Genomic DNA, 21,375 nt, shown 5'->3' with positions numbered 1-21,375 from the left:
GGATAATAACCATTAAAATTCTGTAAATATTTCTATTACATGTGGGGGTCACTATGTAAGATATGAGCATTTTATAGTTTTACACCTTCACAATCAGTTATGTGACTGAACTACCTTATCTGAAAGCTTTTAACTAAGGTTATCTTTACACTTCGAATTAATGTGATGGGCCTTTTCCATAAATAACAGATTTTTTAAAAATGTGTCATTCAGTAATCTCTTGGTGTCACAGAACATAGTAATAACTATATGTTCAAAAGAAAGCTGGGTGCTCATGACCTCAGTAGTTGAGTGCCCTTAAACCCCACCACCCACCACCAGAAAGCTGGGATATAACTATAATAAATGTTCTACTTAAGTGCCTGCTCTCAAATTTGAAAGAACTGGCAAAAAATTAATCAAATTTGTAAAACCTGTAGGTACTACTGAACTACTTAAATATTTATTCAATGTAATATAGGCAATGTATTTTGAATTTTAACAATATATCATATAATAACTGAGCCATCAAAGTAGGCTGTCATTAATAATGATATACTGTTTCCCTAGTTACTACTGAAAAATATCTTAATCTAATGGAATTAAAATTCAGAATATTTACATAAAAACAAGAAAATCAAGCTATATAATATACTGCAGCACTTACTGCAGCTTCAGTTTACTCATATTCACATTCATAAGGGCTATTTAAAAGCAAACTTTTCTCTGCGACAGTACACTTTAGCTGCTCCTTCTACTAGTTAAAAACATAACATCTGGTTTATAAAGCTGTGTGCATTTTATAGTGAAGCTGAATCTCCAACTTTGCTAAGGCTTGTGACAAACTGCTGCTATCAAATTAATACTCTTCCAAACCTGTTCCTTTGTATTATTGCATTTTTCTGGACATATGCAATGAAATGATGTCAACAAAACAAAAAATTAGAAGTGAGAGAATTATTGCAGCAACAAGGATTGATGCTAACTTTCTCAGTTTGACGATAGCTTGGTGAAAGGCCTTTACAACAGGTACTACTCCCAAAATCCATATGAAGATCTCCAGGGCTCTTAATACACCACCCATTCTGATCAACTAATCACAAAAAAGTACCTACCCCATTACCCAAAACATCCACGGACTGTAACAACTGAACTAAATACTCAATATGGCTTCAATTAACATTCATTATACCCTGAAAGAAGGAGTGTCTTGTCCAAAATTCATACTTCCTTTCACAAAGGGATGTTCCACTGCCCAAACTACAAAACATTTTGGGCACACTGTATGTAATAAATTGTTGTTCCTAGCTCATTGACATAAGAGTCTTCTTAGTGTGAAAGACCTAGTTGCAAAACTTTTCTCATCCAGCAAGCGAGATATTTTTATTCTGGTCCAGTCACTACAGATTTTATCTCACCAGAACAACGGCACTGTAGAAGACTTTAAACTCCATTGCAACAAAGCATAACTTTTTATGATGGCATACTAAACTGCCAGCAGTCTGCCCAAATCATTGGCCACCAACATTCTGGCCCATGGCAGGTCTGACCACTTAATTTAAAATCACGTTCCTCAGCACAAGATGGTCACATATTAAGTGGTTATAATTCATTCAAGTTCAGTATCTCACAGAGGTCCAGTGTAGGCTGTAGTTCTCTTATGGCAGCAAAATTTGGTAGAAATTCTAATGCTTTGATGTGGAACCAATTTACACTGGAAAAGAAAAAGGTTCCAATTTCGGCCACCAGCTGCAAATCTAGCACTGTGCGTGCAAGAAAGATGTCTAGAAATGTTTCCATTTATAATGGATTAGGAATGGGAGGTGGTCAGAAAGGTCAAACATGTGAGGAAGGCATAATAAAATGGCTCTGAGCACTATGTGACTTAACTTCTGAGGTCATCAGTTGCCTAGAACTTAGAACTAATTAAACCTAACTAACATAAGGACATCACACACATCCATGCCCGAGGCAGGATTCAAACCTGCGACCATAGAGGTCGCTCGGTTCCAGACAGGAAGGCATAATATGGATTTCATTATTAAACATCACTTACATAATTTGTTCAAATTTGTTCAAAATGAGCACTGGAGATGCCGACAAGATGATGCACAGTGCCAGATTTGTACTGGGTGGCCAAAATTGGAACTAAATTTTTTTCAGCATAAATTGTTTCTACATTAACACATTAGAGTAGCTACCAACTTTTGCTGCCTTGCAATAATTACAGCCCATAGTGGACCTCCAACCGGTACAATGGCTACTTCACAACTTACCACCTGGATTTTATTTCTGCCTGTAACACTCTATTGTGCCCAAGTTTAACTCAACATTTTTTTCCTTCTGGTATTATAATTGTGAATGTCAAAATTATTTTAAAAAAGGGAGACAGAGAGCATGAATGAATAAATAAATAAAGAAGAGTTCAGGAGGTGATCTTTAAACACTCTTCTACATCTGAAGAAATAGCACATTAAAATAATGTCTATACTACTAATTATTTTACGTTAATGTTATAAATGCATATTCTCAGTTACATGTGAATGCTGAATTTGACATACCTCTGGTATACCTGAGCCACAGGCGTAAGGGGCAAACATCCGTACCAAAGATGCAGCAAGTGCAGCAAAAATGAGAGCCCACACAATGTAGAAAAGGTAGGAAATTATATATGGGCCCACCCCTTCTCTTGACTGACTGAAAACTTCTGGCCATGTCCACCACTAAAATGAAATACATACCCATAAGAACAACAACCACCAATTCTCCAAAACATGCAGGTACAAATTAGTATCAAAGTATTTTAATGACAATAAGGCTATTAAATAGGGGTAACAGAATGAAGTAAACATAAATTATGTGATACTGAATGAATTACATTGGGATTAGTGCCACGTAACTGCTATACAACATACACAAATATTTATATGCTTTGCAGATATGGCCAGATGTAGGGTATATACAAATAAAATACCGATTACTATGCTTCCTTTGATTCTGCAATTTAATTTGTGATCACTTTTTAGTGCAGCTCACCAACCCTAGATGAAATTTTCTGATTTCAAAAATATAGAATACAAATTATCTGTGTGAACTATAGAACAGCCAGCACAGGCCTTTTCAAGCAACAGGAAATACAAACTACTACTTCCCAGAATATTTATTCTTTAATGAATTTTGTCATAAATAATATATCTTTTTCTAACCAAACAGCTAACGCACTTTTAACTTATATCGTGTATTTTTTATGTAATTTTTTGTTTTTTCTTCGTTTTAAATGTAAACTACTAAATTCTAATTGTGAACGGCCAGGCTAGTGTCCCTGTGTTCTTCTCTCCATCAATAGGTGGCAGCACTTTTGCTACTCCGGTTTACCAATTTGCCGCCTCGTTCACATCCACTACTCCCTGTTCTGCGCTCATAGGCAGCACACAGCGACTGGTACATGCGGCGCTCAGCAACCACAGCACAGCGTAAGTGTCGTGACATCATTTGTATATTTCCCTACCCAGGCAGTCATCCATAGTACTGTTGGGTGCCACTTGCACATTAACGTAGGTTTCACAGCACCTAGCCCAACCGGCGGTTTCGAAATGTTTTTAAAAGTTTTTAAAAAATTTTAGGGAAACATTTTTCCTTGTTTTTTGTGTGTTATGGTGTGCGAAAATTATTTCCCGTCTTTTACTATTTCCAGTACGATACCTGAGGACGGGCTTATAACAGTCCGAAACTGGTCGTGTGAAAATAAATTTACAACTGAAGCGGTATTTTCAATCTCTGCTATAATGCTCAGTTACGGATGTTCTTCCAACAGGATTGCTTAAGTAAGGTATTCCCAACATGGATGCATAAATTGATTCAATAAATTTTTCTAAATTCCTAGACAACCACATTTTTCGTAAACTAAAATTTTGAGAATATTCATGGTCCATGCTGAAAACCAAAATGGCTAAGATACCAGCCATTTCCAGGTAACTGTGTAGTTTCTGAAATAACACTTTGTTCATAAGCCAGTCCTAAAGCTCTCAAATGTCACCCAGTCAGCAGCCTGTGCCTGGTACTGGTTGAGTTAACAAGCATGTAACATCTATGCTCTTGATATTTGCTCATGTTATAATGATAAACAGTTTGTTTGTGGAAATACATCGCACCTGCACTGCAAAAACTGAATAATGCCAACATTTAAAATTTTTCAAGTGATTTTTGCAACTCAAGTTTATGAATATTTCAAATGAATTGCATTGTGGTTCGTTCAAGACAACTGTCATTGTCATTCGAACAAGCTATTGTTGAGCATTGTGACTTAATTAATGACTGAAGAAGGTTAACTATTGCAGTGTACTTATGACAGATTTCTGTCAGCCAGTACTGTATGTAGACTGTGATGAACAGTGTTTTGTGCCACACTTTATAACTTAGTCTAGTGACTTGGTAGAACTACCACTGATTGTTGGACAGTGCTTCTTTAATGTGCATTTTGATCATTTTGCAATTTGTATGTGTACTTCTGGCACTGAGCTTTTTGTTATTTGTGAGAGCTGACCTGACTGTACAAGCTAATATTTTTCACAAAGTAGGGAAACTGTTCATTGTCCAAACAGTATAACTATGAAGGTAATATAGCGTGAAAAAGTGCAATCTAAATTGTGGTATTCCATTCCATTCCATTATGACAGATGCAGCAACAGTAGATAAATGAGTCAAATGAGTGAACAGTCTCTGTTACAATTATGTAATTGTTTTATTACTTTATTTCATGTGATTAACAGGTCATTACAATGGTTGAACGCTGAAAACATTGAGTATGGGACCCATTTGTCATGTAAAATAGCAGTGGAAAACACCCCCGTCATAAACTACAAGTTATGTAGGGGAACTCATAGCAGAAGGAAGAGCAGCTGCAGCAATAAGTACAAGTTTAAAACCATCCAAACATTTGTCTGGTTATAAATGTGTACCTACCACTGCACTGGCTCTTCCTTCTGCCCTGTACTCCCCTACATTAACTTTTAGTTTATGACTAGTGTGTCCACCACTGTTTTACACAACAACTGGATCCCATACTTAACACTTTCAGCATACAACTAATATGATGTTGTGCTAACCGTGTTAAACGCATAACTGGAATTAATAAAGCAATTACATAACTGCATTTGAATCACTAAATTGTGGTGATGAGTACATTTTTTGAGCAAACAGCATCAAATGCTGACTAAGATTTTCAGCTTCAAGTCAACAGATAGAAGTGTTGCTGAAGAAGTGATTGAGACTACTAAATTAGGACGGTGCTTTGTAGTGTGTGGTGCACGTGCAGGTGAGGAGCACATCGCAGTACAAGTGTTATGTTAATGAATTCACATGTGTGTTTGGAACAGTGATAAGCATACTGGTGGACAGAAAAATCTATGAACTTGTGAACAGGTAAAGAGTGACTTTGGGAAGCATGAACTGGAGGTTACTGTGGCAGTGAACAGTGTAAACATTCCATCTGGCACAAATGAAATAAACTAAACAGGACTGTCTCTTCAAATGAATGATGATAAAAGGACAGTGTAGCAACAAACCTATGCCACCACAGGGAGAGAAATTCAGTCTATTAAGGATGAGGAGGTTGTGCCATTCTGGAACAACCGTAAGCCAATAAGGAGTCCCACCCTAGAATTTTGGAATTCAGTAGTAAACACTGCAGACTAACGTGGAAGTGCAATGAGCTGATGTGGGAGTTACGAGCAGAAGCAGAAAGCAGATGGCAGCTACAGGCTGTAGCAGCAACTTGCACTGGGACTGGGACAATTTAAAGGTAAAGTATTCTAATTACTGAGTGTAATAAAACATTTACCAAGATGAGAGATGGTGAGAGAGAATACTGTGCTTAATAACGAAGGACAGGTGATAACAATCAAGAGTAAGGCTAATGATGATCGTATGTTTGAAGATACGAAAGAAGAGGTAAAATTAATGGAGGAAAAATGTAACAATTCAAAATGAACTTTATGATGAGAGTGGGCTTAGATCAAGGCTAGATTCACCTTCATATAATGAGATAAATAAAAGTCATGTTATGACTTTAGATCAATATTAGGGGTGCTCATGTACAGTCCGAGTGAAAAACTAGATGAAAATAGCAGTGAGTTGGATTTAAAGTTACACAGTATACCAGTGCAAGTAATGGACTGTAGTCCAATTAAATTCAGGGATGCTGAGGGAACTGGATTTGGAAATGAGTTGCTAGTAGTCAATGAGTTCTGCTATTTGGACGGAAAAATAACATAAAACGGCTGAAGTAGAGACAATATAAAATGCAAACTAGCAATAGCAAGGAAAATGTTTCTGGGAAAGGGGAATTGGTTAACATTGAATATAGTCCTTTTGTATTGTTGCGAAATAGGGGAGATAGTGCCACAGACATGATACGTGAACTGGAGTGGCAATCACTAAAACAAAGACATTTTTCGTTGTGACGGGATCTTCTCAAGAAATTTCAAACACCAGTTTTCTCCTCAGATTGTAAAAACATTCCGTTGGCACCCACATACATATGGACCAATGATTATCACAATAAGATAAATCAGGGCTCGCACTGAAGAATTTAGGTGCTCGTTACTCCCGTGTTCCATTCAAGAGTGGAACGGAAGAGGACCAGCTTGAAGGTGGTTCATTGAACCCTCTGTGAGGCACTTTATTGTGAAAAAGCAGAGTAATCACGTAGATGTAGGTAATTTTAAATGTCAGGAATTTTTTCTGTAGATATTTGTCTTGAGTGCAGCCTTGTATGGATGTAAAAGGTGAATAATAAACAGTTCATAAATGAAGAGTGTCTAAGCTTTTGAAATGTGTTACTATAGAAGCATGCTGAAGATTAGCTGCGTAGATAGCATTACTATTGAATCAAATTGAGCTAGCAGTTCATAGTACATCTTGTCTAAAAGAAGATATTCACTGATATAACACATTCTGAAGCATCAAGGAATTATTTATTGGTTAGGGAGAGAAATGTGGAGAGTAAAAATTCTGAGGTATGACTACAGTACACAGGTTCAAATGAATGTAGGTTGCAGCAGGTACACTAACACAAGGAAGCTTTAACAGAACAGACTATGGATGCAGCACCCTTCTCTGTTTGACGGTGGCTCAAAATGGCTCTGAGCACTATGGGACTCAACTGCTGAGGTCATTATTCCCCTAGAACTTAGAACTAGTTAAACCTAACTAACCTAAGGACATCACAAACTTCCATGCCCGAGGCAGGATTCGAACCTGCGACCGTAGCGGTCTTGCGGTTCCAGACTGCAGCGCCTTTAACCGCACGGCCACTTCGGCCGGCTTTGACGGTGGTTTTGAGTATAAAATAAACAGACGACTCTGATGTCAACCTTTTTTCAGATCAATAAATAATGGTCCCCTATCTTCCCTGCTTGACTTGGCACAGACCATGCATCAGCACACATCACCTTGACTCACTGCTATGGCCACTCTTGTCACTGCTGCAGTACTGGTTACCGTATTTACTTGAATCTAAGCCGCACTTTTTTTTCCAGTTTTTGTAATCCAGAAAACCGCCTGCGGCTTAGAATCGAGGGCAAAGTAAGCGGAAGTTCTAAAAAATGTTGGTAGGTGCCGCCACAACTAACTTCTGCCGTCGAATATATGTAGCGCTACACAGGCATGCTTTGCAGGCACAAAAATAAATACTGGAGCCAAAACCTCTGCGTCAGTAAATAAATTTAAAAAAAGGTGGGAGACGAGCTTTTTTCTCCGCCCCGAGTTTCAATCATTGCATTTTCATACTTTATCCAACAAAGTAAATACAAATTCCGTATTGTTCATCCTCGAATGTGGCAGCATTTCAATGTACTACGAAAATCCGACTGGCAAGACTGTTTTGGGATGTTTGTCAATATGGCCAACTCTACGTTCTGAATTTTTTTCCTACCTGTGAGAAGAGATGGTTGCAAATAGGAACTTTTCTGAATTATGAATCACATGCAGTATTCTCTTCACCATAAGAATAATACGAATATAAACATTTTGCCATGTATTCTTTCATGTTTTCTGCTATCTCATTTAAATCCTGTCAGCCTAATAAACTACGAAACTAAAGTGAGACAACAGCAAACACGGAAGAATATACATATCACGTCATGTTTATATTCATATTATTCTTATGCCTAATAGTGATACAGTCAGAAATGAAGCATGGCAATTGACTAGATTTTTAAATCCAAGACGACTCTAATTTCTGTGCAGAATGTAATGTATGAAAGAGGCGTCTGCAAAGATTTTCAAACTGAGAAAAATTTTCGCTAAACTCGCGTTCAGAACATCTCGTATCATATGCAGTCTATTATTTGGTTCTTGTTGATCATTATCAAAGAAAGCAGCAAAGAAAACAAATAGCAGTCTTTTGCCATTGTTTCGCTAATGAGACGATTCCTCTCTCTCTCTCTCTCTCTCTCTCTTTGTAAGCGGCGGTAGCATGCACAAAAGCAAGCCATGCCGCGAGCGGCGGCAGGTCGTAAACACTCATTATCAGAACGCAACACACAATGCATGACAGTACAATAATGCATTTTCAGCTTAGAGTGACGTAAACACCTATAACAAAAATAAGCAATCAATTCAAACCAGATGAAGCACGTGAAAAAGGAAGGGTACCCATATAAATATGGACGGAGCGCCTGACACATAGCAATGGCTACCTGGTAAAGCTTAACTGCTAAGCGTACGACATGAACCAAACTACTGTAGTTGTATCGTCATTCATTCGACCTAAATCTAGCAAAAAATGGTTCAAATGGCTCTGAGCACTATGGGACTCAACATCTTAGGTCATAAGTCCCCTAGAACTTATAACTACTTAAACCTAACTAACCTAAGGACATCACACACACCCATGCCCAAGGCAGGATTCGAACCTGCGACCGTAGCAGTCCCGCGGTTCCGGACTGCAGCGCCAACAAATCTAGCAATGCACTTCTGAATTGCTCCAATGTATTCCTGTAATCTGACCTGGTGGGGATCCCAAACACTAGCTGTACTTGATAATAGGTCACACTAGTGGTCTACAAGCTGTCTCCTTTACAGATAAACCACACTTTCCTAAAATTCTCCAAATAAACCCAAGTCAGTCAGTCACCTTTCCTACTACTGTCTTTCTGTGTTCATTCCAGTTCATGTCGGTTGGTTTACAACATTATGCCTACATATTTAATCAATGTAACCATGTCGAGCTACACACTACTAAGGGCATATTCTAACAATATGGGTTGTTCTTCCTGGTAATCTGCAACAACTTACATTTTTTCTACATTTGGAGCAAGCTGCCATTCATTACACCAACTAGAAATTTTGTCAACGTCATCTTTTATCTTCCTACAGTCACTCAACAATGATACCACACAGGATCATCCAGCAAACTGTCACAAACTGCTGCTCATCCTGTGCATCAGATCATTTATGTATGTAGATAATAAGATCACTCCTACACACTTCCATGGGGCACTCCTGACGATACCCTTATGTGTAACGAACACTCACATTCGAGGACAATGTACTGCATTCTGGTGCTTAAGAGATTTTTGAGACACACACATATCTGGGGACTTAGTCTGTATGCTCATGTATTCAATTCAATTTTTATTATCACATAACATGCCTTATACAATCAAAGATTGTGACATAGGTGACTTGTCAGTTTTACACTATATATAACAATACTAAAAATAGACAAACTAATAATACACATGGTGTAACATCTTCAAAGAGGTATTTTAATTACAATTATAATGCATTGTTACCATTCATGAAATTTTCTACACTATAGTAACATTTATCTTTCAGATATTTTTCCAGGTCTCTTTTGGTACCTTTTACCTTTGGGTCATCCATATCTTTCCATATTTTATTTACAAATTTCATGCCCATATAGTATGGGGTTTTTTCATATGATTTTAAACGGTGGGTAGGTAACATGTAGCTCGTTCTATGTCTAGTATCATATTGATGCAAGAAGAAGTTGCCCTCAAAAAGTTGTGGGTTTCTTTTCGTGAAAGTGAGAGTTTCATAGATGTATATGCTTGTAATGTTCATTAGATCCAGTTTTACAAATAAAGGTTTGCAGTGTTGCTTTGGTTTTGCTCCCACCATTGCTCGGATGATTCTTTTTTGTAGTCTAAAAGCTCTAAGTAAATTTGTTTTTTCAGACCCCCAGAAAATTATACTATACCTAATGACTGAAACAAAATATGCATTATATACAGTTTTTCTTACAGCTAAATCAGTAATATTCCACAAGATATTCATAATATATACAAGGCTATTTAGTCGACCCAGTACGTTGTCCACATGGCGACTCCATAACAGGTTTTTATTGACTAACATGCCAAGGAATTTGACACAGTCTGCTGTCTCTAATTTATTCATTAACAGTGTGCAGTGGGGCAATGCACCAAATGTTTTCCAGAAATCCAGGAATATGGAATCTGCTTGTTGCACTCTTAGCAATGTGCAGTGCATAAGCAAATTTCATAACTTAAAGCTCTGCAGATTTAATCAGGAACTTTTATCGGCAGACACAAATGAATTCTTTGTGCACTAACACACTGGGTAGCCAGTCTAAATAAAGGTCACCAGATTCACTTTTATCTGTGGGATATAGTTAAACTTCTCAAAACTTCGAAGTTAATTATTAAAGCCCTGTATCTAACTACTCTCTGAAAGACTAACATCTTATCACTAGACTGTAAAATGAATCAGCTAGTCACACAGTAATACCACACTGAAATTTCCTAATGAACAATTCCACACTCATGAACTGGAAAAAAAACAAAAAGAGTGTGTGTGTGTGGGGGGGGCGGGGGGGGGGGGGGGGGGGGGAGCTCCTCAGCACAATTTTACGCCCATAAACGGTTTGAATGGTTTGTAAATTTTTCTACACTGTAAAAGTAACTTCACCTATACGTAAGTATCTTTATTCTCTTAAATAAGAACTGTACAACAAAAGCTCTGCCCCAGAGGGCCCGTGACTGCCATCTAAACCCAACATGGTCTGCCACCAGATTCCTCAGTTTCGTGAGCCCCAAAGTGCTCCACGAAATAGTTATATCTATCCTTTGAACTAATCATACTTGGGAACACAAACCAGGAATCTCGATTTTCTATTTCATATTCCTGATAAAAGCACATCCATAAGATGCTGCTACCTACTAGGACTCTCAAAAATTTCTTTCCAACAGGTATCATACGCAACATCTGTCATTATCTGAAGTCACAAGCCACCAAGCCTGCTTAGTAATCTCTGACCACTACAGATTTAGGATGATTAGCACAAGACCAGCCAGTCACCTTTAGAATGGCCAAAACACCCTCCCTCATGCTGCCATAAAATTGCCCTGGCAAGCACAATAGAGCATGAACACATGAGAGCCACCAAAATAGGTGCACATAAAATTACACTTTAATAAATATTTTGTCTGGAATGAGAAACACCATGGCATTTAAACTGGATACTACATGAAACAACAGACAAACAGCATTCATTTGTGCTGTTTTATTAGTTTCTGGATTCTCACTGGATATTTGTTAAGATGGAAAGTAAGGAGCATAGCAACAAATAAAGATATAATAGTAACATACCACTGTAGCCTTAATGAGTAGCCCAGTAACAACTCATATACAGATCAGATCTTACATTGCATGTAATGTTAGCATCAAACGCAAAAAGTAGCTAGCTGTCTACAACTTTGAAAAATTACCTGTGAGCAGTTACCATTATCAAATGTTGTCTCATTAGATGACCAACAACACTGTTCACGATTGAGCCAAAATGCCTGGGGGCAAATTCCGTATTTCAGATCTGACATCCAGCTTGCTCCGATATCTATCACACCGGCTACCACACCTGTAAATACACCTACAAGCAGCACACAGACCCAACCTGACCATGCATCATGTGCTCCTTTTATTAAGTCACATATCGAATCTTGCTTCTTTTTCACAATGTACCGGTGACGCATTCTGTCACGTGCAATGTCTCGCTGCCAGTCAATCGTGTGGAAATCATCATACTGGCCGATGCCTGGGATGTCATCGGCATCACCTGCAACTAAGAACACCATGTTTAATAATTATGTTACCTGAGACAATACATTAAAATTCTTCCACTGTAACATAAATAATTGCTTTATTGTCACGGTTTTACTATACTGCAGTATTATTACTGATTTCCATGTTGCAACATTCACGATTGAGTCACTTACAATTCCAAAATGAACTTTTTCATTGGAACCTAGAAACTAAATCTATTCATTTCTTGTTTTAATAAGAACATGAGCCAAGACATGTCACTAATCACTGGAATAAAAAATGCACTGACAAAATGAATGAAGCTTATTCTTGTAGAAAATGAAAATTATGAAGTTATTAATTACATATTGTCTAACTAAATAAACATGAACAAAAGCATATGCCACCACAGATTTCAACATCATCAGCCTTTTATTGTCAATAGAAAAGCAATTCAACAGTAATGAGAGATTTGCAAGCAAATCAGAATCATCAACCTTTTATTGTTAACAGAAAAGCAATTCAACAGTAATCAGGGATTTGCAAGCAAATGAGATGTATAAGGAAAAGATCCTTGTGAAAGTATAGCTCGCCATAAAACAATAGCTTCATGTTTTTAAAATAACATGCCTTTTACCAAAAGCAGAGAATGCTGAATGCAAATCAGACACAGCAAGAGATTTCCAAGAATACTCCCCATCAGTAATTTCACTCAACACTCACCTTGAGGTTCCACGAACGTGACTGCACCTTTAAAAAACAAAGGCTAATTTCTAATACAATATTAAGAGGCAACATATCACACAACTAATCTAATAAAAAAAAAAAAGTCACTCCAATAGTTAAGCTGCATAAACGATAGCTATTCTAGTTAGTAATGTAACTTTTGTCACAAAAATATTAAAGCACATTAGGATGTTTTGTTACAGTTTAGCCCCAAAATCCACAACCGAACTTCTAACACTGAATATGCATTAAGATGTATGATTAGAAGAATATTTTGACTAGAGTGTGTCCTGTCGGTGGGCCAGATCTTATGATTTGGCATGATTTAACTTCAAATATATTTATACAGTTAGTCACAAGCACTTCTCAATGCTTTTCAACATATTTTTTTCAGTTTTATTCTGTCACTATGAAAATCGAGCCAACCGAAATGATTTATCAAAACAGATTGTTAGTTAGGGTTTCTATGATTATAGTTTGATTTCAAATATTCTTAATAACTTGCTAGTTTTAATCATATTGACTGATGCTTCAATTTTGTCTTTCAGAAGACAATTTTAACTCCTACACAAACAACAGTATTGCCATTTTATTACCTGCTCTTACAAAATTTCCAGGCCCTTGCTTTATCTTTATTCATACAGAAATGTATTGTCAAATATCTGTCTTACTTTGAGATAATTCTACTTACAAAATAGAGTCAAGCTGCAGATGCAAAATTATTTCACTGTATCACACTTCCTAATACAACCTCCATTTCCTATTATAGTATTCTCGTTTCACCCCCCCCCCCCCCACACACACACACAGCACGCAAAGTGTTTTCTGTAGTGATACTCTGCACCAATAGCTTTCCTTTAGTTCCCTGAATTTAATCATATGCAGAGGTTATACACTAACATAGGGGTATCCGTGATGGACCTTCAAGTGAATTAAATAATAATGCACACTACAAAATTTACTATATTAAACTGTTCATACAAAATGTTTTCTAGGTGTAGATGTGAATCACTTATAAATTAAGTAATGAAAATACTTTACAAGTCTTGATAAGACACTTACCATCTGGATGACCCGAGTATTTAATCGCAGATACTTGAAAAAGGAAAAAAAGGGAAACACAAAATAAGGATTGAAACAGAAAATAACATGCAATTCAAACAAAACAGATGCAAAAAATGTAAATAAATACTTCTAAGTGTCAGAAAGCAAATGAAGTAACCACTTATCCTCCGAAAATTATATGGGAACCCATACTTATACAGCATAGTGTTCGCTTTTACCACCACTGATCCTCAAAAATGTAAATCCAGTAAGGTTTATACATAAGAACTTTTAACTACTGAAAAAAGAAAACCGTTTCCCTGGATACACACCCATAAACCAAAATACACTTACTGCTCAAAATAAAATGCATACTACCTGCTTATATTATTTTCAATCTTGCAAAGGTATATTTTTAGGCTTTTGGGCTCATAAACAGCTGAAGAAATCTCCTGTAGTGATTTCTTTTATGATGTAAATACAGATAAATCCAAGACACAAATTTGCAGCATAATGAGACAATGAGTGAGGTAAATACTATCAAACAATTACAGGTTTTTGGAAGAAGAAGCTACTGGTAACCTGGCTACATCAGATATAATCTTATAATAATAATCTTCATGATGTTTAATATTCCACACAGAAAAAGCCTGGGGAAAATACCATATATAAGAGAAATATCTGCTTCATTGGGTTTTTACAATTCAGGACATTTAGTAGTATTGTAGCCATTTTATAACCATGTACATTTCAGTACATTAATGGATATGTACAACTTTAAAATGAATATCATAGAAAACAAGTGACTAATAACTACATGTAGGATGCTAACAGAGTAAAATACATAGTTTTCTCGATTTTTTATAATATGCTTAATGATTAAATCTTTCTAAAACAAAGTCCAACTTAATAAATCTATGCAAAAATACAGTCCTACTGGTACACAGACATGATAGTTATGAGAAGCTTTCGACAACATTAAATAAACCTCCTCATAATACTGAGCATTTGAAATTTAAGATTCTGTCAGGAGACTGTAAGACAGAGGAAATCGTCCAGAAAATCGTTTTCTTGCCATATTATCTGGAACTTGCTGGCAGTGTATATTCACATTTTCTCATTCATATGAAACATTAAATGATGTATGCTACACATTTATACGCCCCCCCCCCCCCCCCCCCCGCAAAAAAACTGACATGAATGTAATGAAGTAACAATACCCAAGCAGAACACTAACATTTTTTCGCACAGATTCACAGGTGATCTACAGCCTACCTTCTGTAAACTATTTTGGAATGAATGAATGAATGAATGAATGACTAAACTGTATACAAACGGCTGCACATTATTTAAGAAGCATAAACTCGCCAAGACTTTCCCTGGAGGGAAAACTGATCTAACACGTTTTGTTTATGAGACTAATTTAAAAACAACAGCACACACATACCCACACTAAAAAAAAGGAAACAGGCCAGTAGACCAGAATAATTTTATCTTCAAGCAGCTTCTCATGCAATATTAGATTTGTGGCACAGAATAAACGAAGATACTGCGTTCAAAACAAAATGCAATATGCACTGTACATAAACAGGCGAACATGAAAATAGCAAGAAGCAGGAAAAGAAGAGGTAGCGTAAGCCATAGCTATGTGAAGCGAAATGATATCCAACATGTAAATAATTTACTACATACGAAAAAGGAAAATAGATGCTTACAGTGTGATGCTGCCAATTCATCTTGATGAATGGAGCGTTCAGTTACAGTTCCTGTCGTTGTAATGTCAATCATCTCATCATCTGAACTAATTGATGCAGCTCGAAACTGTTGTCCGTTCACGAGTTGTTGCTTCACACAAAACAAGGGGATAAATACGTACACATATATAAACATAGAACTGTCATTAATGAAAGAATTGAGGTTACGTACTTGGTCATCAACCGCATGATAAGAAGTGGGAAAACTCATTGGTATGGCCGCATTGCCTCTTAAAGGCGCCTTTTCCATGGCTTAAACTGCAATGAACTCTGTGAAAGATACGAAGAAATTAGCGAAATGTATCAAGTATACGCAATGACATCAGACTTGACAAAAGCATCATGGCGACGTCTGACATGCAGACGACGCATTACATTTCTTACAAATGAAAATAAACTTTCTCCTGTTTAAGTCTTCCTTACCATCTTAGACGTTTTTTTGCTCCTATTCAATCAATGAAATTTATGGTATCAAATTCACTATTCTTTTCATCAATATGCTTTATCAACTTCTACAAATCACCACCTTTTGCCCCAGGCAAACTGTCTCGTTACGCGATCATATGTTTCCCACGTAGGTCACATATATGACTGAATAGTGATACTGTTTTAAAATAAAGTAAAACAAATGGCAACAATAAATAAGATTTTAAAATTATTTTTAAAAAATGTCCATAATTTTTTCAGGTGTATAATGAGAAAATTCCAGGAATAGAAGTACAACGAATCATATAGTAGAGAGGCAAAGTATTTTACTAATCCACTTGCAGAAGATGTGGCAACATTTAGGTATTTTGAACCTCCCAATGTGGCAATGTCATTTTTTTGTTTTAATTTAGTTATATTGAATATATAAAATTGGTATTCTGTCAGTAAGTTCAATATTGAGCTCACTTCATTTGTTCAACCCTGCTAGAACACGCTTCAAATCAGTAAACAAATCGCTGTGCATTTTTCACTTTTGCAGAGTTGTCTGCTGGGATTTTCTGTAATCATTCTAATGAGGGAGCAGTTTTTTTAACCTCAAAAACATAATTTTTATGTTAAGGCCAATTCACCTTGATCGTCACGTCACGTCGAAACATGAATTTCAATTAGCGGGATTCGTATTCAATGGACCGTCACGTCAAGATTTCTCGCGAACACAGTTATGACGGTTTTGTCGTCTGCTGAAATCGGAAGTTGTTTAAACCATGGGAGAATGTCACGAAGATGCTGAACTGGAAAACTCTTCAAGAAAGACGTAAACTATCCCAAGAAAGTCTATTAACCAAGGTTCAAGAACCGGCTGCGCAAACTCATGTTATAGCAGTGGATTCTGCGCTTTTGTATCTCCTTAACCCTCCTAGAACCACTGGGGTCAATATGACCCCATAAGCACATTTGAAATATATACCCCCTTGTTTTCAAAACCATTATTTTCAAAATTAATGGCTTTATCTCTCTAAGTTGCTGTTACGTAATGACACTTTGTTCAGTTTTACACTTGCAACATATTAAAATTTCTTTATGGGTACTGAGTACCACTGGGGTCAGCATGACCCAAATCTAAATTTTTCATTTGTTACTTGAATATAAAATTATGAAAACAGAATGGCGAATGTTATATTAAACAGACGTTATACGAAACACCTGCAATAATGAAACTAACATTTCCCAATTATTATTTATACCTATTGTTGCCACTTCTTGCCTCAGCCGTTGCTGTGTATTGCCTCAGTTGTTGCTAGTGTTTCTAAGCGTGCACAAGAATTGCATTATGACTAGAAAACAATTGAGTAGTGCTGAAATACAAGCACTTTTGAATGAAGAAGTGACATTAGGGGATATACCATCTGATAACGATGAAGATATTGATACTATTATTTCTGGAGGTAGTGAATCAACTGAAGATTCTGATGAAGATGTTGGGGATTTGGAATCTGTACTTCCTGAAGCTGCTGACATCTCAAATTTGAATGTTTTCAAGTAAGTACTGTATGTATAATCTACCATACGTTTGCAAAAACTTTAAAGATGGTACTAATAATAATATGTAAGTACATATGTAAAATAGTAATCCCATTTTTTCAGGTCGAGAAATGGAAATGAAATATGGGAAAAAGTCCTGTTAGATTACATGGGTGACAGCCAGCACGAAATACGAGGGATAGAACTTAAATAGTGGCAACTATTTATTCGCAACCGATACAAAAGAGTCACATGTTTGCTCCTGTTACTGTCTTTCAAAGTAGTCATCAGCGTTGTGTAGCACCCGTTGCTTGCGATGTGGAAGGCGTAGTATACCGTTAGCAGAGCCTGTTCTGTTGATGGTGTGAATGGAGCGGTCTACTGCCTGTCGAATCTCTGGAACAGTTCTGAAGCGAATACCACGAAGTGGTTCTTTTATCTTCAGAATCAAATCAAAGTCACAAGGACTTAAGTCCGGAGAGTATGGTGGATGGTACAGTACTTCCCAGTCCCATCAACCGAACAGAGCAGCTATAGCTTGCGCTGTATGCGCCAGCGCATTCTCGTGCAAAATGATGGGTGGGTTGCGCAGAAAGTGTCACCGCTTCTTTCGCAAAGCTGGTTAAAGGTGATGCTCCAAAAATGAACAGTAATACTGTGCATTGGCGGTCTGCCGTGGAGGAACGTAATCCATTAGGATAACACCATCACAGTCGTACACGAGAATAACCATGATTTTAGACTGCTCCATTCGCACCATCAACAGAACAGGCTCTGCTAACGGTATACTACCCCTTCCACATTTCTAGAAATGGGTTCTACACAACGTTAGTGACTAATTTGAAGGACAGTAACAAGAGCACACATGTAACACTTTTGTATCGGTTGTGAATATATAGTTGCCACTATTTAAGTTCCAGGCCTCATAATGAAGATGGCTCCAGATCACATGAGGCATACTGTAAGAAACGTAAATACTGTGCAGTCAGCATTTGAATTATTTATGAAGCCCAGCATTTTCCAGATTATTTCGAAAAGGATCAACAAAGGAGGTAACATTACTTTCGGTAAGAAATGGACAAATTCAAAATGGTTCAAATGGCTCTGAGTACTATGGGACTTAACATCTGTGGTCATCACTCCCCTAGAACTTAGAACTACTTAAACCTAACTAACCTAAGGACATCACACACATCCATGCCCGAGGCAGGATTCGAACCTGCGACCGTAGCAGTCACGTGGTTCCAAACTGAAGCACTTAGAAACGCACGGCCACACCGGCCGGCAAGAAATGGACAGATCTTTATAGAGAAGAATCTGAATGCATTCTTGGACTGCTTATTCTTCCGGGAGTGTGCAAAGGTAACAATGAGGGTGTAGTGAATTTACGGAATGAAGAGCATGGTAGATCTATTTTCAATAGTTCTATGGCTAGGAACTGCTTTACAGAAATATCATGCTGTATTCGGTTTTATGATGCTCAGCACCGGCGACAGAATTGTAGTTCTGATAAATTGGCTCCTATAAGGGATTTATTTGATCAGTGAGTAAGCATGATGCATACGAACCACACGAGAAAATTACAGTTGATGAACAACTGGTAACTTTTAGGGGTAGGTGTCAATTTCGCTAGTACATCCCCTCAAAACCTGGAAAGTATGATATAAAGATATGGGCTGCATGTGATAGCACTAATTACTATGTCACATACCTGCAGGTGTACACAGGAAAGGGCGAAAGCCAGCCTAGAGAAATAAATCAGGGAAAAAGAGTAGTGTTAGAATTGACAGAACATTTATCCAGGAGTGGTAGAAATATCACAACAGATAATTTCTTTACAAGTTTGGAGTTGGCAAAGGAACTAGAACGAAAATAAATGACTCTGCTAGGAACTCTAAGAAAAGGTCGTTGTGAACTATCTGCAGAATATATCGAAGCAAGGGGAAGAACTGCAGCTTCATGTCTATTCAGATTCCAGGTATCAGCTACAATAGTCTCCCATTGCCCAAAAAAGGTAAGATAGTGACATTGCCGAGTACTATGCATTTCAGAGAAGAAATGGGTGATGGAAAAGGAGCAAAACCTATTATAATACTAGACCATAATGCAACTAAATGAGGTGCAGACACAATGGACAACTTAGTCATGACCTTCACCACAAAACATATAACAAGAAGATGGCCGATGTTTTTTTAAATAATATTTTGGATATTAGTGCCCTAAATGCTTTCATAATTTGGCTAGACTAAAGGCCTGACTGAAATAAAAAACCAACTACAAAAGAAGGGAGTTTCTTCAAGAACTGGGAAAAAGTCTAGTACAGAAAAACGGAAGTCAGCACAGCAAAGCTTCTCTTCCTCGTCCTCCTCCTTCAGCAGAAGTGCAGAAGGTGGCTAAACGTGGACGGTGCTCCCTGTGCGAATGTTCAATGGATAGAAAACACTCAGAAATGTGCAGAAGATGCTTTACTTTTGTCTGTAAACAACATTCAGAGATTCTTTGTTTTAAATGTAAAGAGTTGCTTTGTTTGAAATGTAAGGATCTATAAGATCAAGGATGAAGACAAGATCTGTAGTGTTTATGTACATAGTTTACCTGGTTGCAATCAGTAATGTAAGCTTTTCTGTCAATTTATTAAAATAAAAAAATACTGCCAATATATCCTGTGTTAACTAAAAATGTGTGTGAAATCTTATGGGACTTAACTGCTAAGGTCATCAGTCCCTAACCTTACACACTACTTAACCTAAATTATCCTAAGGACAAACACACACACCCATGCCCGAGGGAGGACTCGAACCTCCGCCGGGACCAACCGCACAGTCCATGACTGCAGTGCCTTAGAACGCTCGGCTAATCCTGCGCAGCCCGTGTTAATTACTTGGGGTCATATAGACCCCAGTGGTACTCAGTGTACCAAAAAAGTTCTGGTAGTATGAGGGTTAATTTTGATTTTATTATTGGGTTTGTTTTACATCTGCATCTACTTCAACAATCTGCAAACCATCGTGAGGTGCATGGCAGGGGCATGTTCCAGTGTATAAATTATTAGAGTTTCTTCTTGTTCCATTCACCTATGGAGTGCAGAAGGAATGGTTGGTTGAATGCCTCTGTGCATGCAGTAATTCTTCTAATCTTATACTCACTATCCTGTGTGAGCGATATGTAGGTTTTTTTTTAGTATATTTAAAGCTGGTTCTTGAAACTCAGTTAACAGACTTTCTTGAGACAGTTTATGTCTATCTTCAAGAGTCTTCCAGTTCAGCTCTTTCAGTATCTTTGTGGCACTCTCATATTCTCGTCCTGGGCACACGAATGATTTGTTGGCAGTCATCTTTGTAGACTGATTGCATTTCGCCAATATTCTACCAATACACCAAAGTCTTTCGCCTGCTTTACCCATGGCTGAACCTATGTGATGATTCCATTTCATATCCCTACAAAGTTTTATATCCAGACATTTTTATGAGTTGACCAATACGAAACAGTGACTCATTGATACTATAGTCATCGGGTACTATGTTTTTTCGTTTTCTGAAGCGCAAAATTTTACATTTCTGAACAATTAGAGCATGACGCTGAAATCTTATCAAGATCTGACTGAATATTTATGCAGCTTCTTTCAGATAGTACTTCATTATAGATAACTGCATCATCTGTAAATTGTCTGAATTTACTAAACATATTGTTTGCAAGGTCATTAATATACAACATGAACAGCAAGGGTCCCAACACACTTCCCTGGGGCACACTCGAAGTTACTTCTGCATCTGACGATGACTCTCCATCCAAGATAACATGCAGTGTCCTCGCTACCAAAATGTACTGAATCCAGTCATAAATTTCAATTGATACTCCA

At 37.3% G+C, this 21,375-nt stretch overlaps 1 protein-coding gene across 9 annotated transcripts in view; it reads right to left on the bottom strand.

Moving 5' to 3' along the window:
• LOC126260818 (H(+)/Cl(-) exchange transporter 4) overlaps positions 1 to 21,375 on the bottom strand; it is a 485,631-nt gene that overhangs the window by 24,834 nt on the left and 439,422 nt on the right. For 2 of the 9 annotated variants that reach the window (XM_049958193.1, XM_049958194.1), the window contains 6 exons: positions 15,739 to 15,836; positions 15,528 to 15,657; positions 13,831 to 13,863; positions 12,766 to 12,792; positions 11,733 to 12,082; positions 2,541 to 2,702 (listed from right to left, as the gene is read on the bottom strand). In XM_049958193.1, coding sequence (XP_049814150.1) covers positions 2,541 to 2,702; positions 11,733 to 12,082; positions 12,766 to 12,792; positions 13,831 to 13,863; positions 15,528 to 15,657; positions 15,739 to 15,816 — 780 coding nt within the window. In that variant the 5' untranslated portion in view covers positions 15,817 to 15,836. Of the gene's footprint in view, positions 1 to 2,540; positions 2,703 to 11,732; positions 12,083 to 12,765; positions 12,793 to 13,830; positions 13,864 to 15,527; positions 15,658 to 15,738; positions 15,837 to 15,989; positions 16,149 to 21,375 lie in introns of those variants that run through there. The other 7 variants (XM_049958192.1, XM_049958195.1, XM_049958196.1 and 4 more) reach the window with 7 other exon arrangements.

The sequence above is a fragment of the Schistocerca nitens genome, chromosome 5 (assembly GCF_023898315.1).
Source record: "Schistocerca nitens isolate TAMUIC-IGC-003100 chromosome 5, iqSchNite1.1, whole genome shotgun sequence".
Lineage (NCBI taxonomy): Eukaryota > Metazoa > Arthropoda > Insecta > Orthoptera > Acrididae > Schistocerca > Schistocerca nitens.
This window is presented reverse-complemented; position numbering and strand designations above follow the sequence as displayed.